Source organism: Monomorium pharaonis, chromosome 2 (genome assembly GCF_013373865.1).
Source record: "Monomorium pharaonis isolate MP-MQ-018 chromosome 2, ASM1337386v2, whole genome shotgun sequence".
NCBI classification, from domain to species: domain Eukaryota; kingdom Metazoa; phylum Arthropoda; class Insecta; order Hymenoptera; family Formicidae; genus Monomorium; species Monomorium pharaonis.
In genome coordinates this window covers 16309165-16330059 of record NC_050468.1, presented here as the reverse complement: position 1 = coordinate 16330059, position 20895 = coordinate 16309165, and the positions used below count along the sequence as shown (strand labels likewise).

General features: G+C 31.0%; 2 protein-coding genes across 2 annotated transcripts in view; one reads left to right on the top strand and one right to left on the bottom strand.

The window, feature by feature from the left end:
• LOC105832621 overlaps positions 1–10343 on the bottom strand; it is a 36535-nt gene extending 26192 nt beyond the window's left edge. The window contains 1 exon segment of the mRNA XM_012673737.3: positions 8992–10343. Within this exon segment, the coding sequence (XP_012529191.2) occupies positions 8992–9464 (473 nt within the window). The 5' untranslated portion in view covers positions 9465–10343.
• Positions 10344–15411: 5068 nt separating this feature from the next.
• On the top strand, positions 15412–17815 carry LOC105832615. Its single transcript, XM_012673732.3, has 2 exons — positions 15412–15725; positions 16972–17815. Exons 1-2 carry the CDS (start codon positions 15663–15665, stop codon positions 17383–17385), a joined length of 477 nt encoding a protein of 158 aa, XP_012529186.2. The 5' UTR covers positions 15412–15662; the 3' UTR covers positions 17386–17815.
• Positions 17816–20895: the final 3080 nt, after the last annotated feature.

Genomic DNA, 20895 nt, shown 5'->3' with positions numbered 1-20895 from the left:
CATTGACTTTTAAAATGTCATTTTGATTAAATTATACACAGATGAAGCTGCCATTATTCTATCTTAATCGTGTAGTTTTCACGGTTCTATCAATATGTTTATAATAATCGAAAGTTTCTGAACGGTATCATTTAACTTTACTAGAAATAATAATTATGTTCTTGCAAAATATTTGTAAATTTTTCACAATCTATCGGATTATATACATATAAATTCTGTACGTATTAATACAATAATAACAAAAGCAGAACTAACAAATATTTAAATGCTCTTATTTATCAAATATAATAAAAAGAAATAGAAGTAAATAGCTATTATAAAATTTTGCCCAAAACATTCACTACTCTCAGCAAACCGGAAGCGTTTGATGTATCCAAACATATACAATTTCCAAGATTTTAACCTGGAATCTTGCAGCATCCCAATCATTGTTTTCGGTGAATCGAGAACCAGTTCCCGTTCAACGCCATTTGTTTCGACCATTCCAGGACCAAACGTTGGCAATTTGTCGGCAAAAAAAACCTTGACTTTCTTGCATCTCCATATGCGGAATCGTCCAGCTCAGCTCATTTTCTTCGGCGGATGCAGTTTACGTTCCCAGGACACCATTTGCCTCCTGCCGTACATTCATCCATAAACTTCATAGTTGTCTATTAATTCTGTTGTAGCTCGATTTCACTTGTTGAGCAACGAACGACGTTATAAAGCGTGAACTTTCAAGCAAACTCAATCGTGAATAATATTACACAATTACAATGCAAGATATTGTGACTGACATCGCTTGTAAACTACTACTAATCAAGATAAGATCTTCAATCTTATCTTGATTCTGATGTTTAAAGATTTCATGCCGCTATTTCCATCTAATCAAGCAAAGTGAATGTATATAAATGATTATCATGATAAAATTTCAATATACCTCCAAGTCTCATTAAGGAGATAATTAACATTATCTTGATTATCGTCCCTCTTTCATATCTAACGTTAAATTTATTGATTACTGGCATAAGTTTAAAATTAGTTATGATACAAAAACATCTTTTTATAAGAAATATGTGTGTAGTTACAAAATCTTCCTGCAACGTGATTTTCTTTCCTCTTTTTCATTTTTGCTGCGGTACTTTCCAACGCTATATATAGATTGAATATCCAAATAGAACAAAAACAGGATTACTAACCACAAAATACTCCTGCATTTGTCTGTGCAAATTCATAGCGCATGCGTCAGAGCACGTGTATCTACTACCTGCGTCTCACATTTTATCCGCCCATTCTCTTCTCTCGCTTTTGACCTTTTCACCCTTCGTGTCCGCAGTCCACAGATAAAAGTTCATGTTAATGGATTTACATGAAGCCGCTATCATCGAACGTGGTGGAATCAAGCTCCAAGCGTTCACTTCAATCGTTCAGCCCTCAATTTCTTCCTACAGCGCAATTTAAAGAAATATGACGTAGTGTACTCTACCGTTTTTTTATTTATTAAAGCATAAATAAAATAGTATAAGGTTTATAACATTACTGCTTGTTAAATTTTTAATAAAATATATAAAAAATAAATAATTTAATTGCAATTAAAAAATATATTAAACAAGAAAATAAACATTAATAAGAATTTTATAGTATTTTAATATTACTTATAACCTTTTCATGTATTTTCGAGATAATTTATACATATTCATCAATCCATTCTTTGCTCTTCGTTGTGCTCGACATTGCTCTCTTTGCTTCGTTAGTTCGCGATCAGTATTATCCGATCGCGACTGTCAGGGATCCGATGAATCGTTTCGATAGCGATACGATTCAATGTCGCATGCTTGCACGTCTACCAAAATTGTACGTCTTCCCTCGATCCAGTGTACGATCGATGCTTGCGGCCTTCGCACGAGATGTAGGAATTATAAGGTCATAGGTCGGAAAATACACATACATATAGATTATATGAAGATGCTATTTGAAGTTCTGAAACTTTTGGAAAACACTTTAGGATGTCGGAAATATTGATTTCTATTAACTTTTCGGTAATTAATAGATTCTTAATGCTCTATCTATAGCAGCTATTATAATAATATAATGAATTCAATCGTTTCTCTTTCTCTCTCTCTCTCTCTCTCTCTCTCTCTCACACACTCTCTCTCTCAATTCAAAACTAGTTTGAATTATTCAAAAATAATATCTTGAAAGAAGTTTTATAAAATCCAAGTATATAAAATTACTTCTTATACGTTTTCTTTTATAATATATTCTTTCTTCAATATGTTCTTTTCTTTGCATTTTTTTAAAATTTCTCTTAAGTAAAAATGTATCAAGAAAAAGAAACATTTATGAGTTCTCAATTCTTATTATTAAATATTTTTTAAATTATTTTCACATTACAAATCTAAACAAAATTAAGATTATTTAAATAAATAACAATTTAATATGATTTCTAATTCAATACAACTACTAATTTCTCATAAAATTAAAGATTTTTATTTTTAATATTAAATTGTATTTTATTTTAATATTAAAAAATAAATTTCTATTATTATTTAAAAAATATTCTTATGTCTTTTGTATATCCTTCAATTATTGAAGAATTAGAGATTGACTAAAATTTGACACATGACGAATTCAAAAGGTGCGCATTGCTTGAAGTATCTTTAGGGTTGAATGGCCGGTGCTGATATGTTTATCCTGTGGGATACCGGTTAGCAAAAAGGAAGAAGAAGACGCAAGTGTGCAAAAGGAGTGCTCTATTTGTAGCTGTGGAATTTTAGTGTATTCTGGTTCTTCTTTCATTCGTTGATCAAAAGAAATTTCGTCAACTTTACGAATTTATGGAAAATAACAGCAAGCTATGTAACTCATCAAAAACAGATATGAATTACTTTATTTTATTAAAATATTTTATTGAATGCAACATGACCATATTTTCTGGAAATAAGAATATTATTAATCATACATGTGTAATGTAAAAAATATTATACCTACCTATACTGATATAATAAAACAATTAAGTCTATTAAGTAAACAATTATTTAAAATCTTCTTGACAATTATATGTATATAAATATTTAATAGATGAAAACAATTAAATAAAAATAAGTACATTGCAAATGTATTTATTAATAGATTATAAAAATAATTGAATAAAAAAATCAGTATTATAACATTTTAATATAAAATAACTAAACATAAATCAATATTACAAAATTTTATTATCTATTATGTATACATTATATTATTGAATGCTTCACAGATTATTTTCACTGTACTATAAGGATGCATTAGAATCAGATGTTTCACGAAATTTGGCAAAGTATCACAACAAGTATACTTTTAATTTTTTTTAAATAAATACTGCACATGAAAAATAAAATTAACATTTTTAATTACATTAATAAAAATTTTTAATAAAAACCTATACAGTGAGTGTAAAATGTATATTTGTTCATAGAATATTTTTTAAAAATAATCATTAAATAGTAATTTATTAAAACTAAATAAACACGCATCTCACACACACACACACATGTGTGCGTTATTATTCATAAATTGCAAATTAATGTTTACTTCCTAAAAATAAGATTTTAAAAAGTATATCCCGTGTACAAAAATTTTTTTGACATATACTATAAACGCGTTTACAATATTTGATATTTACAAGATTTTTGTATAATATTGTAGACATAGAATTATTATAGCTGTCGCAAGATTATATTAAAAGATGTAAGGGTAACAAAGATTAATTATTAATTATTAATCATTACTAACAAAATTTAGATTTAAAAAAAATAAGATGCTACTTAAAATGAAGTAGTTAAAAAATTTTAATACTTGAAAAGAAATATGGATATAATATTAAATGTATAAATATATATTTCCATAGTAACATTAATACTGTATATAATAATAATAATAATAATAAGGCAATAACGTTTAAAGTACAGATATTATAAAGTGTTATCATAATTGTGTGTCATCCTGTGGATAAGATTTCAAAGGAATAATCACGTGATAAAGCATATATGGATCTCATTGAGGTTCAATATTATTTTATCAGAATATGTTTGATGTTTGAGTAACGTTCACGCTTATGCTGATACTACTGTGTTTACACATTAAAATGAATCATTCTCGTGAATGTACATACATATCAACCCGCACAATTTACTTCTCTTTGCATCTTGTATGTGAAATAATAGAAGTTAACAATTCAAAGAGAGAAAGCAACATTGGTGAAGAGAAGCAAATTATCTAATTGCTTCGTTCAAATGTAAACATTCGTTAATTAATCATTCCTATTTTGGGCAAGTGAGACGCACCGTGTGCATCATCAAAAGTGAAGCATCGTCTGAGTGAGTTGCAAAATTTGTTTCGCATATTCACATCTAACGAGCTCTTTACCTCGGAATGGCAAAAAAAGAAACAAAAAGAATTTTCAAGCGCTATACTGTTTGTAATAAATCTACATCCATGAATATTTTAACAATTTTCATATCTTTTTAAAAACAGATATAATAAAAAAATACTCTATAACTTTAATAATATTGGATTTTCAGTGCTTAACTTAAATTTATCTGGCAGTTTTTTAACTTAAGAAAACATTTTGTAATTTTTCTTACAAAAATATTTTTTCGCGAGAAAAAGAAGTGATTTTTATTTACTAAACAGTATGTAATATATTTGTGCTCTTTATCCTTATTTTTAATAATATACAATTATGATAACAAATACCTAATCCCACTCAGTTTATATAAACTAAAAGTTATAAAAAATCACTCAAATGTTATTAAGTGCTAAGATTCGTCTGGACCACAAAATTATACTTAATTTACTTAATTATGTTATTAGTCCTAATTTTATTTAATGATAACATTTGTTTGACAAATTATTAATAATCAGCTATTAATAAACATTTATTATTTTTAATTTAAAAAATAACAAAATAATAATAAAAGTAATAATAAATTAAAAAGTAAATAAATCGTTTACAATATTAAAATATCAAGCACATAGAAGCGTTCCATATTTATTGCAGAATTGTATTAATCAAACAAATTGTTTATTAATTATGCGTTAACAAATTAAAATTAAATATGCGTGCATGTAATAATTTCTATTTTATAAACAAGTTCACACTGAAGAGATAAATCCACTGTATTTTATTGGTTCAGTTAAATTATCACAATGTGATAGTTTTATATATGATATTGAGAAATAGTTACTAACATTTCCAATGGGGATGATGGAACGACGCGTTTATAGTACTCAAGAGCACATTACATCGATGAATGACACCTGTCTCTTTATGACCTCGTCGTTCATCGATCAGCCATCGATGTTGAGTTCTACAACGATAAGCAATAGCAATACTGGGCAGTGAAATGTGCCTAAGAGTGACATTGCAGGATGGTTATCTGGAGTACTCGGAATGGCTTGAATATTCATTATTCGCGTTTCTTTCATTCGATGCTCATCGATCACTTGAACGGTGTCGCAAACGAAGCAACATAAATGATCGAGACAGAAGGTGGCCGGCGGTAAGGAATGCCATAGTCCATACCTCCTTACATATCTCGAACAATACGTATGTGCAACAATAGCCATTAATTACGAACAGAAACGTGCAGTTTAATAATGGTATCATGTACGTCTCATAAATGCGTTAAATGATTTCGAAGTCTAAATTTTTATTGTCTTATGTACAATTCAAGAAAAAATTAATTTGCATTATTGATATTTGAATATTTGAAATAACACTCTCTAATTTTTTTATTTATTATTTAAAGATTTGTATATTATTTGTATATCATCAACAAAACTCTGAATATCAAAATTGCCAGGTGATTTCATGCTAATTGATTGAAGTATGTCATCTCCAAATTTTTTCGATAATTTTAATCAACAGATCGCATTTCTTTAAGTATTATGATTGTCACATCAATGGATTTAAATCGATGACATGATTCGGCGCATCGCATCAGCCGCATCGTTGAGAAATCCTTCGCGCGAGATGCACGCGAGTTCGACCGCGTGTGCATGATGATACGGAGAGAAAGAGAGAAAGAGAGAGAGAGAGAGAGAGAGAAAGAGAGAGGTGCACGCACACAGGTATCCTTGGACAGGTTTACAAGATTTTTTAGCCTGAGGCACGCATCTGGGCAACCCGATCGTACGATCGCAAGGTAGACGAATATCGAATTATTGCACATTCAGACTAAATAGTAACTAAATATTCTACACATGTATGCATATATATTCGTTGAAAATATTAAACATGACGAACCATTATAATATAACTCATTTAATACAAGCGGGATGTTTCACAATAGAAGTATTATGTGTTTTAAAAAGATATACAGGGTGTCCCAAAACATGTGGGTCAACGGTCGTAAAAAAGTAGAAGGGATCGAGATGAACATAAAAGTCCAATATTGTCTTGAGTTAAGTCTTGGGTGAGGTCCACCAATAATCAAGGTATTAATTTTTCAAATTATGCGAATGAGAGCGCGCCGAGAGAAGAGCTCAATCCGCTCAAGCCATAACACGGAAAAAAAGATCTATCGTGAATGCATGATAAGTTTTTATTAATTTACTGTTCACAATTACGATAAAAATTAATTAGATTATTTGCAGATTCCGTATGTTAATATCTCGATTATTGGTGGACCTAATCCAAGACATCCTGTAAATATAGCAGATAATTGTTATCATAATTTTGAATAATATTTTTGTATGAAAATATTAATTTTATATTAACAATTACATCCTACATTTTTTATAGAATTGATGCTAAAGTTTAATTATTATTATTTCGTAAATATAGCGTTTAAAGTTGAATAACACAATATTTATTCCACTTACTTTCGCCTTTACTAAAGTATATGCGTATGTGTGTGTAATTACGACAATAAACAGTTTGTGACAAAAGACGAAGAGAGGCAAAATACGAGTGATGAAATCACTATGCAATAATATTGACTGATACAGACGCCGGCTTGTTCTTTTCCCGGTGTTTATATTGCCACAAGCGCTTTTCGCTGCGCCTGACGTGAACGCCCGCGAGGCTTTCTGACGAGCAATCATCGATTCACGCTGGGAAGCAAAATGATCTTGTGGCTGTCAGGAGATGATAAAAGTTACGCGGTATGGTGATTTCCTTTTAATAATCGCTTCGAGCAGTCGAATGTAGGAGGAAATTGTAAGGTGAGAATGAGAATATCTGATGCTGCTTGTTTCAAGAAAATGCTATATCTATCTTCAGCTAATAAATTTTGCTCGACATTATAACTGCAATATTGTGAAAAATAGAAATGCGCAAGTGTACAAATTAAGTGACAAAAATTTTTTTAATAAAATTGCATATCTTTTTTTCCTGCTTCAATAAATTGTATTAATTTGCCTTCACATTATAAACAATTTGGTATCTTTTATAGAAATGAGCTGGAATTATTTATACATAAGCAATAGATCTTGAAATTTCTCAAAAAGTTCCTAAATTTAATAAGAATTTCTTTACAAAACTTTAATGATTTATTACACTTGTTGCAATCAACTACAACATGAAACTCTTATAATTACGAAGAGACTGTCGTCTTATGCAGAAATTTTTTAAAATTACAAATTCTTACGCATAAAATTTTGCAAAAGCCAAGTTTTACGATCGCGCCTGACCAACGAGGTTAATTAGTACCTTGGGATTTCAAGCCCAGGTAACAGAGAATACCATTTATCTGGATACTTTTAATCCACGTGTGCGCGTACACGTGCGTTGATAGCCGTTGCATGCGCGCAAAGGGATCCGCCGTCGTGCACGGACAATCCCAGTAATTGTATGCGACAGAGGTACGCAGTACGTGCGAGATAATTAATCGGTCGATTAATTAAACGGCTCGCGGCCAGTCTTCGAACGATGATGCGTCCGTGCCGGCCTTATTCCGTGTGACCATCGCTCTCGATCGTACATCATCGCGCGTCGCTCATTGCTCGTAAATATAGTAATTCAGCGACGCACGTTAGCGACACCCGTATATTTAAACGTCGCGGCTCATTCACTTCCATTTACGTGCTTCCCGTGCGAGTAATCACCGCGCTTGGACGCGCGCGTACTCCGCGAGTCTGAATTATTCGATCCTTGAGGATATGCAAGCATCAGCTATTTCTTTGGATGAATCTTACGCATACGCATGTCAGCATTTTCGTTCATCTTTAAATTAAGATGACTTTCTAAGAAAACTAACGTTCTTGATTGACACAATCTGTATCACTTTGATTAAAGTTAAAGTCAATTGTCTTACACACCTGTTTACCATAAGTATATAAAGATATTTTATATTATTGAATTTTATTTCCTTAATTTAGTTATAAAATACAAATGTGTAAATTGCCTGTACGGTATTATACGTAAACACGTGAATCTTTCACATAAAGAGTCTCTTTTGTTTGCTCGATCTATATCGGGTTTAATCTTGGTATGTAAATACCTTTCATGTGTCACATATGTGTACGTTTTCATATATCTAGATAATCGCTTGAGTTTGCTTTAGCCAACTCCTTTTTATTTATATCAAAAGTTCTCAATCTAGAATGATGTATTTGTTATAACCTTTATTTATCAAAAATGTAATTTTAACAGTATTCAAGTTTATAACTCTTGTGATAAACTTACTGTATCTAATAGCTAGCATTCTATCTTAAATTCAATCAAACTATAATAATTTGATTTTGAACGAAGTCTTTTAGAAAGAAGAATTTTAAATTTAAACGTCCTTTTAAGAAATGTAATACTGGCAGTATTTATTTGTTTAATTATATTAAATATAAAACTTATCTTAAGTACTAACAGTGCTTTCAATGCTCAAAATAGGTAATTAATTATTAAGTCAAACAAATATTGTCGATATTTGATTTAAGAAGAAGCTATAGACGTGTCTATTAGATGGATAATCTTGAATCACATTTCCATAAACTTTCAATCCTGTATTCTAGATCGGAATAATCAATACTTACCCCGAATGATGTCTGGTGTACGTGGGGACGGTTGTGGTAATCGGTTGAAAGCTCTGCGTGCTCATCTCTCTTGGCTGGTGCCGATGATTGCCGTGATAACCCGCGTACGCTATCGCCCTGGTACCGCCATTGGTCTTCGCCATTGCCACAGCACCATTAAACTTTTGCTCCAGCATCCGTTGGTCAATGTGTCTCGATGCCGAATTTATCTGTTGTGGTGATCTCGTTGTGGAAACCTGTGGTCGCGATGTCCATGGACTTCGCGTAGTAGTGGTTGTCTCTCGGACGACGCGTTCGTCATCAGGACGGTCGTGCCTAGCATAAGGCAATCTATCGCGATTCCAGACGGGCCAAACAAATTGGTCAATTTTGTGGTTGCGCGATGGTACTCGATGATTATCCTCCGACGATGATAAAACCGAGCTCGTCGTGGCTGCGATAAGCAAGCTCGCCAATAGTATCTTTAGAATCATCGTTCAATTCTTCAGAGGCTTATGATGATTGCGCGAAGTTCTGACAACAACTGTACGAGCTGTCACATCCTCAACGGCCGCGGTGGACACGTTAAGGCGATCGCGACACGCTCGACGGATATCCGGATGTGAGATCCTCCACGGGCAGCTGAGAGCACTACTGAGAGCACTACCGAACGAGACACACGAAGCAAGGCCCACGTGCTTCAGCTGCATCAACCCCACCATGAATCTCTTTTTCTCTGTCCCGTTCCTTCTCCCTGTGTTTCCCTCTTTTCCCCGTTGCCGCATTTACTCGCCGCATTCGCTTGTGGCCCGGTCTGCCCAGATTCTCTTTTCTCCCTTTCTCCTTTCCATTCTCGCTACGTAGCGACTGTCTGTTCTCCTGGTACCTTACCAGATCCTTTGGTAACCACCTACGTATCCTTCCGCGATGATCTGGCCGTGCACGGGGAGAACCGCGTTCCTCTTGTAGTTACTTCTTCTTTACGAGCGATAATGCTATTCTGGACAAAGCTCTTGCGCCGGCTGCGATGGTATTGCGGTTCAAAAACAGATATGGGTCGTATATGACTCACACGCCGTTTGCAAATTCCATTGTTGCCGGAACAAAGTCTCAAAGATGATTAACGGGGGATGAAATAAACACAAAAATGCGAATTTTTCAATTGCACGGTACATTTTGAAAAAGAAAAGTCAATTCACATATCTAAAAATTGTTTTTAAATTAGTAATTAAGAAATTCTACAATAAAAAGGAAGGTATGTATATGAGACATAAGTACAGATGAACACTAGTCACGAATAGTTTTAATAACATAATCTTTAAAATACTAATATTATAATCACAAACAATTTTTTATGTAAATAATTTTAATAAGTATAACTTTTATTTAATAGGACTGTAAAGAAAAGCATAGTAGAAAAATATTAGAATTAAGACGCTAGAAAAAAAATTTAATAATCAAAAAATATAAAAAGTAATTAAAAATATGAAATTATAAAAATAATGAGTTGAAATGCATGATAGTATGAGAAAAATTATTTCTTAAATTGTTATTAAATATTTAATAATATAGCCAGAACAGCACATACGAGTAAGTCATAAATAAGCATATTGCTCGAGACTGGCAGTGCTTTGCTGTGAAGCTGGAAGTACATTAGAAGTCTCTGCGCCATTGTTGAATCACTTTGGCTACAATGTTACTTGAGACCAAGGTCAGTAGTGCAGTGGCTGCAACCGCAGAAGGTTCTTTTTTCCTTCCTGTTTCTTACTAAGGACGAACCAAAAGGAGTGGAATAATTGCACGGATCATCGTCACATTATAGCCCATTAGGAGAACATGAAGCACAAAACATAAAAGCATATCGACCGGCAAAAGATAAATCAATGTAGCGGAATAACGTACCGTAACGTTCATTCTCATGAACACGATTTACCTCCTTCTTATCCACTCATAATTTCTTCAATAACACGGTATACGATAAAATAAAAGTATATGGGTCTTAGAAATTTCTTATTATATTAAATTTTATATATATTTTAGAAAAAAAAACGTAAATTTTTAACAAAAGAAAAATTTTAAGAGCTGCATAAATATTATAAATCGCGATATATATTCTATCACGTCTTTGCGTTGTTACACTTTCTATTTAAGAGGCAAATAAATGTACTAATTTAAATGCGAAGGACACACGTTAAAGCCAAAGTAATGCTTCATTCAGACAGTGCTAGCAAACTCGAAGGAAATGTTTATGATTAATGCTGCCGACAGTGCGTAGGAATGTTAATCGAATTCACGGCAATCGCAAAAGTACCTTTCTTTCCATTCATACGTTGTTCTTTTCTCAGTGCATACGATAAGCCTCATTATCGAGATATCGTGCTTTCATTAATTATCGTTCACCCGCTTTATTCTACAGATAATTTGTCGGCAGTCCGACCGGTTCGTTCTCATAATCAATTGCAGGCCCTTCGAAATGCGTAAGCAATCACGACGTTGTGTAAATGATTATTTCCACAATTTTCTTTAGGCTATACTTTAAATTACGACTAAATTTCTACATGTAATTATTATTTTAAAATTAATCAACATTTTGTGATAAATTCTGATTGCATAACTTAATTTTTTAAATTTATTTGAGATTTTTCATTATGAAAGATCTTTAAGAGATCTGCATTGGAAGAGAGGAAGGAGAGAGATTGAAAATTATTATTCCAATCTTTGTTGTTTTCGTCTTTGTGAGTGGATTATTAGGTATGTTCATAAGGAAAGCACTTGGCTGATATGAATCATAAACGCGCGCATCTCAGTAATATTTTCCATAAAGCATAGAAAGTTTCACTTTGTAGAGAGAAATAATATTGTGGTAAATTGCTAAGTCGTAACAACATCATAAATCTTGATATCTTTAAAAGAAAACTTAAAAACAAGAGTTAATTATACACGGAAAAAATTTTCTCTTAAAATTTACCCTCAAAATCTGGTAATTGTAGAATAATGTGTGACCTCGAGAAATTTTACTATACTTTTTAGTAAAATTTACTAAAAGTATAGTAAATTTTACTAAAAAGTATAGTAAAATTTCTCGAGGTCACACAATATCCTACATTTACCAGATTTTGAGGGTAAATTTTAAGAGAAAATTCTCTCCGTGTATGATAAGTTATTATAAGTTATTAATTATATAATAAGTTAACGCTTATATGATAAAAAATATGACGATAAATTGATCATATAGTAATGAGAAATTTAATCATGTAATAAATAAATTGTATGATTAGTGATGATAAGAATATAAACTTAAAACAATCTTTATAAAAAAAGTAATAATAACATAAATAATAACATTTAATAAATAAAATTTAAATTTTATTTGTCTTCTCTTTTTTAATAAAAAATCAAATAATTCAATAAATTATAGTTTATTTTTTTATGGTTATTATTTATGAGATTGATTTATAGAATTAATTTTCCATAATTCTCTTTCCATATTATAATTATTCTATAATTCTACATTTCTTAATGTCAATAATCTTACATTTCTGAATGTAAATTCTACAAGAAATAATATCACAAATCATAATTTTTATATCATGCATAATGATAGATGACATCGAGCGACTTGTAAAAGCAAATATATCAAAAGAGATAACTAATGATATTAATTATTTATTAAACGCAAAATGCAATAAAGTATTCCAGTTTCATAATTGCATAAATAAAATATACATAATTAGTTTTCAATACGTATTACAATTAAGACATTTTATCTCTCTTTATCTCTCTCTCTCCCCCTCTTTCTCTCCTGCCTCTCTCTCTCTTTCTCTCTCCCTCTCTCTATTATTTTAAGTTATTTACAATTTATGCATTCCACGCACAGATAAATAAAACACAGATTAATTAACTAAGCTGTTCTAAAGCGCATAACTACATTGACTGCACATTTCAATACTGCTAGCTTTATCTACTGTTAAAGTAATACATAGATAATTTTTCGAATATATAATGTGACACAGTATGTGTGCGTAATATTTTATTATAATATGTACTTTCTAATGCTCTTTAATTTTTGTACATACATCCGATATGTAACGCAACACACGTACACTAGACTCAGGTCACATATCCAGGTTTTGACCTACTGACACGATCCAGTGACGTCACGGGACAGCAGGAGGACGGCAAAAGTGTGGCAAGGCTGAAGTAGGTGGAGCTTCAGTTTGATGAAGGAAATTTCCTCGGTACATTGAAGTTATAGGGATAATGCAAAAACAAGTGTATATACCAAATATTTATATAAATATGTATACATATTCATGTATATAAATATATGTATATTAAAATTTTTTATAAATGCATTTAATATGTAAATTATTAAACTATTACAAAGTAAACCGCAAAACCTTTAGTGCCCCTATATTAACCCTTTTTATTAATTTTTATGATACTTATATAAAATAATTTAAAAAATATAAAAATAATACTCTATAAAACCTAATAAATAATAATATTTTCAGTTCTCTTATTGATGATTTAAAAGTCATTTAATTTTTTGTTTGCTGTTAATTTTTATAAAATTATTTTTTATAATATTTATTTGCAAATTTGTTGGGAAAATAGAGGTAATCCAATTTTTTGTCATTGAATGAAAAAAAAAATTAAATCCAATAAATCTGGAGTTTCTTTTTTCAATAACTTTTAGCTAAGTGTTATAGCCGATACTGTACCATAATATTCTTAATTCTAAAATTTCGTTGTATTTCGCTTGTGTCAATCGATTAATCGCCACGTTTATTAGCCAACGTCAGACAATCATCCAAGAGCGACGCCATCCTTTGTCTAAATTCTCGCGCTCTCCCGCTTCTCTTCATATGTTATTTTACAATTTTTTGTAGCCTGTTTACTCGTATTTTTGATAGAATTTTTTCCGCGTAAGCAAAACCACTGAGTTTGCCGTGATCTCTTCCCCAAGAAAACCGATGCAAAGCTCCAAAAGATATGATAGATTATTGCGTAGTCGGACAAAAAGTCTCCATCATCAAGAGCCGTCGAAGTCGATGACAGCTTCCTGGTTAGGTTCACTGTCATTCAAAAATCCTTATTTATTTTAATAGCTGGCGACAATTCTGTCCGCATCATCTGACTGTCATCACGATACGACGAACAAATGTGAGAGTCACTGCATCAACACTAGATGCAAATTTTTGGACATCAAACAGATACATCAGGTAGAAGACTTAGACTAATTATAGAGATTCAAATATATATTTAAAGTATATAGATATTAAATTATGCTGTTAATATAGACTATAATTACATTCTTAACTTTTTAATTTTTTAATTTAATTACATAATTAAGAATTTCCAGTACTTGCATATATGTACTTACCATAGAGCATTTTAAAATATATTAAACAGATAAGATATTGTACCATTTCAATTACAATTACTTGCTTGAAGAATTTACTTTTATTTATATTTTTTTAAATTACTTGAAACAAATTAATTTTTATAAAAATATTAAAATTATTCTTGTTATTCTTCTTTGATTGAAGATATATAAATAAAATTCTAGAAATTTTTACAATTAAATTTTAGAATCAAATACATAAACAACAAAATCTTATTTTTGTAATTAGTTTAATTTACAAATTAATTTAAGAAATATTTATGAGTATAAGTTTATAGATTTCTAAATTTTTCTTCACATAATTGTTAAAAGAAAAATCTGTAATTTTAAAATTAGATAAAACAATTTGAGACACCTTATATATTTTTAACTAAATTGTATATGTTACACCAGAAACGTTTAACAGTAGATAAGCATATTTACTATTAAATACACGACATAAACGCGGATCACATGTTCTTCCGGTTCAATAAGCGTTTCCTCGAAATGTCTCGATCCTCATATAAACCACCTCCGCATTTATTTCAACGAACGATCTGTGAGACATCGTTATGTTTGCTCTGAATATCTATTTCCTATCTGTCTTGTAGAGATAACCGCCTTGACATCAATCGAAGTAGCGGAATATTTAAGATATATGTCTTCAGTAACATTTGATTACTCTCGCATCTTACTAATTTTTTTGATACATTAGACATTGAGTTTTCTGCTGTATAGCTTAACTGCTGTAACTTTACACGTCAACATACATGTCTACCCATTTTCTGCTAATACTGTGCTCTTCCGCCCTACGACTGAAACATGAAACGTTTCAGTACTGTTTATTCTATCGTCAAGAAATTGTTACTTTGTTCTATTAAGGATCGCGTTTCATATTCGACAAGAACTGACTTCTTGTATCTATTTAAGCCACTATAGTTGGCAACGTAATTGTGTTAAATTATTGATTTATATTGATTTACATATTACCAGCTTAATGTTCCTTTTCTCCTTCCCTCCCTCCCTTCCTCTCCCCTCTCTCACTCTCTCTCTCTCTCTTATTGGAATAAATATGTGCCTGTCGATACTTACATTCGATACTTACATTTATTCTCTCTAGTTACATTAATCCTAATAATTAATTTGTTTCTCTTGTTTCTTCCTTACTTTAGCAGTTTAATTGAATTTCTCAAATGTTAAAATAAATAGTGGTAATTTGAAAGTTTTAAAAATAATTAAGAAACAATTTAATCAAATTTTCCAGATTCCACTGCCACCTTTTATAAATCAGCGTTTACGACATTCTATGTTTCGGATAGTTGACCCACCCCCCAATTTCAGGCAGAGCGCCAGCGAGTGGGTCTATAAGGTCAGTCCTGACAGTAAAAACGTGCGGTCAATGCGAAATTTACCCCGGAGGTCTCTGCCAAATGGGTCACTCCGGTGGAAAGAAGAGAGAGCGAAGGTTACGACGACGACGAAGATGTCACGGAGCCATAAAAGTCGAAATGCTAGCCAACACGAGTGAACGTGTTCGAGACGTAGTGGCTCTAAGCGAATTACCTGAGATCCACATGTGGATCTCAAGGTGCACAGCCTTGAAAAGCTACGATGGCCGTGAGATCGATCGTCTGGTCGCACGTTGGTTTCTCATGCGATCTTGAAACCAGTGTCAGTAAGAAGTCGTACAAATCACCTGTCGACTTCAAAATGTCGCGACATTACTTTACCAACAATTTCTTCTCAAATAATTTTCTTCTTAATTACATTATACAAGACATTATTAATAAATAAATTATATAAAACTATATTAATTTAAATAAAAATGTAAATTTTAGAGAATACACATTATGCAACATTTATAATAATAATATTATAAACTTTACTGTTGTTTAAAATAATTTTTTATTTCAAATTAATACTAACATTGCATGAAGGTACGGTTGTCATTTCTGCTTTAAATTTATGTCGTAGTTGCAAGCATTGAATAGATTTCAATAGATTTATTTTTGAAGTCTATAAAATGCTACAAAAGAATCTTTTTATAAAATATCAATGTACTTATTTAATATAATTATTACATTATATAGTTGTACAAAACATTATATCACAAATAATATTAAATGAACATTAATTATTGCATAAAATCTTTACTTTTTCAAAAAATTAATATTAATATAATTGGTTTTATATTAAAACAAATTATTTTGTGTTAAATGGTTTCACTGCTTTTATTGAATAACAATTTAATGTAATTTTTTAAAAATAGTAAAATTAATAGTTTATACCAAAAAATTATTAAAAACTAATTTCTGCTAATTTTATTACTGAAAACTCGTTATGTTCTGCTATTCATCCATGAATTACAATTATATTTAATCTTGTACGAATTTATCGTAAGAAATTTAATTAAATGCAACTTTAATGACAAGTTATCCATTAATTTTCTGAATATTTAATAATTTCTTCCATTATTTTAATAAGTCACTGGAAAACTATTAATAGCACAATATCAAGTACAAGAATAATTTATTTTGTTTGTGTATTTTAAAACTATTATTCCAATTTCTGTTATCTTTTTTAGTATTAAAAAATCTTTATTTACTTGCCTACAGATGTTATTTCTCTGGTCGAGGGAACCAACTCCAGATCCCAGAACCGGTCCATGGTTCGCCTGGTTCGCGACGGCTGTATTGTTGTGGCGTTGTCGACGTCGCATCACCAGAGCGATTTTAGCAATCTCGCCGCTGAGATTGTTAAAGAGACGTGCTGCCGGTCTAGGGATCAATCAAAAGATGATTCTAAAACAACAGAAGAGACACAGTCTGGCTCAGTTACACAAGCATAAAACTGTCGGCATACGACGAGCAAAACGATTGTGCACCGGCGACGGTCCGCATGTATCCAGCAGTATATCCATGATGCAAACCGTGCCACAGATTCACTACAGGGTCACTAGGAGCGGCAGAGTCTATGGGAAATACCCGAACAAGACCGCCATCCCAAACAGCATTCAAGAAAGCCATTGACATCGCACTAGACTCGAACTTTCAATCACTGTTTTTGTCCCTGTATAAATTTCGTAATTGTTGTTTTCGTCTTGTCAACATAATTATTACATACTCTTTGAAAAAAAAACCGTTTAATATGATATTTATGATATTTATCTTTTTTTTTGACATAAATTCTTTTATAAAAAATGTGCTTCACATACTTGTCTATATAAAAGTTTAGAAATGTGCGCTGCGGTAATTTTTTCACGCTTTTTAAGAATCACATAGTTTTGACAGATTTTAATAAATTGTTCATATTTTACAAGATTTAAAAGTAATACCAAAATATATTTAACTTAGCTGTTTTTGGTATTGCATAATACTTATCCTGCAGATAACATAAGAATTATATGACAAATATGTGTTTTAAGCAAAACCAAATCATTTTCTTTTTAATCGATATACAAGATGTATTTTCTCAACGTTTGAAAAAATCTCTAGATAAAGAAAAAATGAAAAAAATTCTTTTATCCGTCCTTGACATAATTTGGAATATATGCTACAAGAAGACCTTGCAAAGAGGTCACATGCTGCTTAGCGTTTTGAATTTCTAGCTGCGTTCATCTCTTTGTCGCCGAATCACAAAATAAAAACTGACTGCGTTTAGGGCGCCTGGTGTGTTAATACAGTACCCTAGCTTTTTTAAACGTTTTCTTTTAAATATGATTGCTTTAATTAGTCTACTTTTTTCTTAATATTAAATAATAAAAAATTTAATATTTCTATAACAAAATTGCAACTTTTTATGAACTAATATTTTACGCTATGTTTAAATATTTCTGCTTTTATCTTAAAAAAAGTTGCATACTTAACATAATCTTTAAATAATAAAATTTTGTTTGTTGTGTCACTTAAATTACAGTTGTTACAGTACCGACTTAAATCTAAATTTCTTAATAAAGGAAAAATGGTTTTCGTCCAAATGGAATGATGAAACGTCTAAAAACGTCTTTCCTTAAGCTGTCGCACGAGCGGCTGTATCGCGGAAAAGCGCTCGTTGGCACAGCCCAAGTAACAATGAAATGCTGCAGAACTTTCGTATCAGAGATGTGCCAATTTGAGCAGCACAATGCCCGCGGTTTCAGAATGAGCAAACAGGGAACGTGTGCATCGTCGAGTAGAATGGTACGTAACTATGCCAAATTTAATCATTCAGTAGCTGGGCTACGTCACTGACATCGGGGTTCTACACATTGCGTGTTGTTGTTCTACACATTCTACAGTAGTATATTTGTAACACTAACTTAATTGTTTTAAATTGTTCTAGAAATATCTTTCTTTTTCTATCAATCTGTTAAAATTGTGTTATACATAAATCATTTTCTTAGTCTTAATATTCTAAATTTTAGAAAAATACAAAAAAGATGTCTGTACTATTAATATATGTAATATATAATATAAAAACATATTTAATATATGATTGTATGAAATATACTATTCTCAAAATAATAGATAAACATTTATTAATGTTTTTATTATTATATATTAATTAATTAAAATTTTATTAAAACAAAATTCTTAATATAGCTGAATAACGACTTCAATATATTTTTTAAAATTTCTTATTATATTGATTTCTTTTTTTACCTCACAGTATTAAAACACAGTATTACTACTTTGCAATATTAAAACATGACTGTAATGTTTATCTTGGTATCTCGGTACACATTTATGAAAGAAAAATTCTTATTATGTATTCGAGTTTAATCAATAAATGGAATTCATGAATAAACTAGCAATCTTTTATTTTATAAGTAGTTATTCAAGCAAATTAATAATTTAAATAGCAATATAAACAGTTAAGTTAAAATTATTGAAAACAACAATATTAATACGCAAACTGCCAACTTTCTTATTGTTAAATAACTGTTACACGTACCATCATGAATAAAAATTCTAATGAACTGTCTAAATACCTAATTTGAATTTCTATTTGGTATAATTAACAATGTACATAGTCATTTCACGAGGACGACAGATTTTCTAGCTTTAATCAAAAGGGTACGAATAAATTACCAAGAGATTTCATCTACGTATTTAATGATGGAAGGGACTAATTTGTCTTGAATAAACAAATATTCAAATAAGATTACCAGCAGCTTGTGCATTTAAAATAAACCTGACTTTTAATTCAAAAAAACATTTTTGAGAATTAAAAATAATCTTATTTAATAAAAAATTAAGTTAATTCAAGTGTTTTGTTACTTATTATTATAATAATTTTGCAATAAATTAATATACATATATTTAAAAACACATTTCTCCTTTATTTAACAATTAAAAAACGTTTAACTTTTTTACTTATAACTATAAAGTAATAATTTATATATAATTATAGCATTACATTTTATTATTAAATTCGAGCCTTGCAATTTAACAGGTTACAAAGTACTACTTAAAGAATTAATAAAATTGTTGATTGTATACTTTTACTTGTAAAATATAATAAAGTAAAATTTAATAATGTTACCGTACCCCGTACTACATTAATTAACTCTAACTTAATTTTATCTGATATATTGTTTAGACTATGTAGAGAAAAAGGGGATTTAGTCAATTGTAGTCAGCTTTAGTCAGCATAAACTGACTATGGCTAATGTATAAGTAGCAAAGGTAACTTATCGTCATAGATAACTTATCGATCATTCTCTGACCATTTCTATACCATTCTCTATGTTAATTAAAATAGACGTACATGATCAAAGAAATCAATTTTAATTTTTTTAATTAACATTAATATTATTAAACAAATTAGATCACGAATCACTTAGTGTTGACATATTACATAATTTTTAAATTTAGCTAATTTTTTAATTACATTTCTAATAGTAAAAGATTCTTAGTAAAGAAATCTGTCTGTAGAAAATACATTACTTAAGACATTTTTTGTATAATAATTAAAATATTCCAGAAATCTGATAGTATCATAAATTTTCAAACTGCGGCAAAAATGTCAAGGTGGCGAAGTCGCAGAACTGAGGATCGATAAGAAGACATTATGAGACATTTGGTCGAGAACAATCCAAAGAATATTAATCCAATGATCACTGACTCCGCTCATCGCTTTTGACAACACCGAAATCACCGTGCTTTTACAGCGACGAGAATGCGAACAGATTCGCTGTGACGACGGTGTTCGTGCGGGACATTGCAAGAGCATGCAGGGTCGCAGCCTCGAATGCGCCACGAAAATGCCCGGATGGGAAAGGGTGGATCGGGGGCGGCGCGCAAGCGTCGTCGTCGTATCGACGCTTCGACGCCCGGGCCGAGGGAGAGAAACGGCTTTCTCCACCAGTAGTGGTAGAAGTCCCGGTCGAGGTCGAATGAGAGTGCAAATATGTGCGAGTGTGCATAGCGGTGTGCTTTCGCGAATGCATCTCAACGCAGGGCAAGAAAAATATATGAGAGACGTTGACACGACGATGTGGTATAGAGAACAACAACAACGAAGACGACGACGACAGGCGTAGAGGACGACGCGCTATC

Coding starts and splice junctions, on each gene's coding strand:
- LOC105832615 (XM_012673732.3), top strand. CDS start 15,663: ATGTTTCGGATAGTTGACCCACCCCCCAATTTCAGGCAGAGCGCCAGC. Junction 15,726..16,971: donor CCAGCGAGTGGGTCTATAAG/GTCAGTCCTGAC, acceptor ACTTGCCTACAG/ATGTTATTTCTCTGGTCGAG.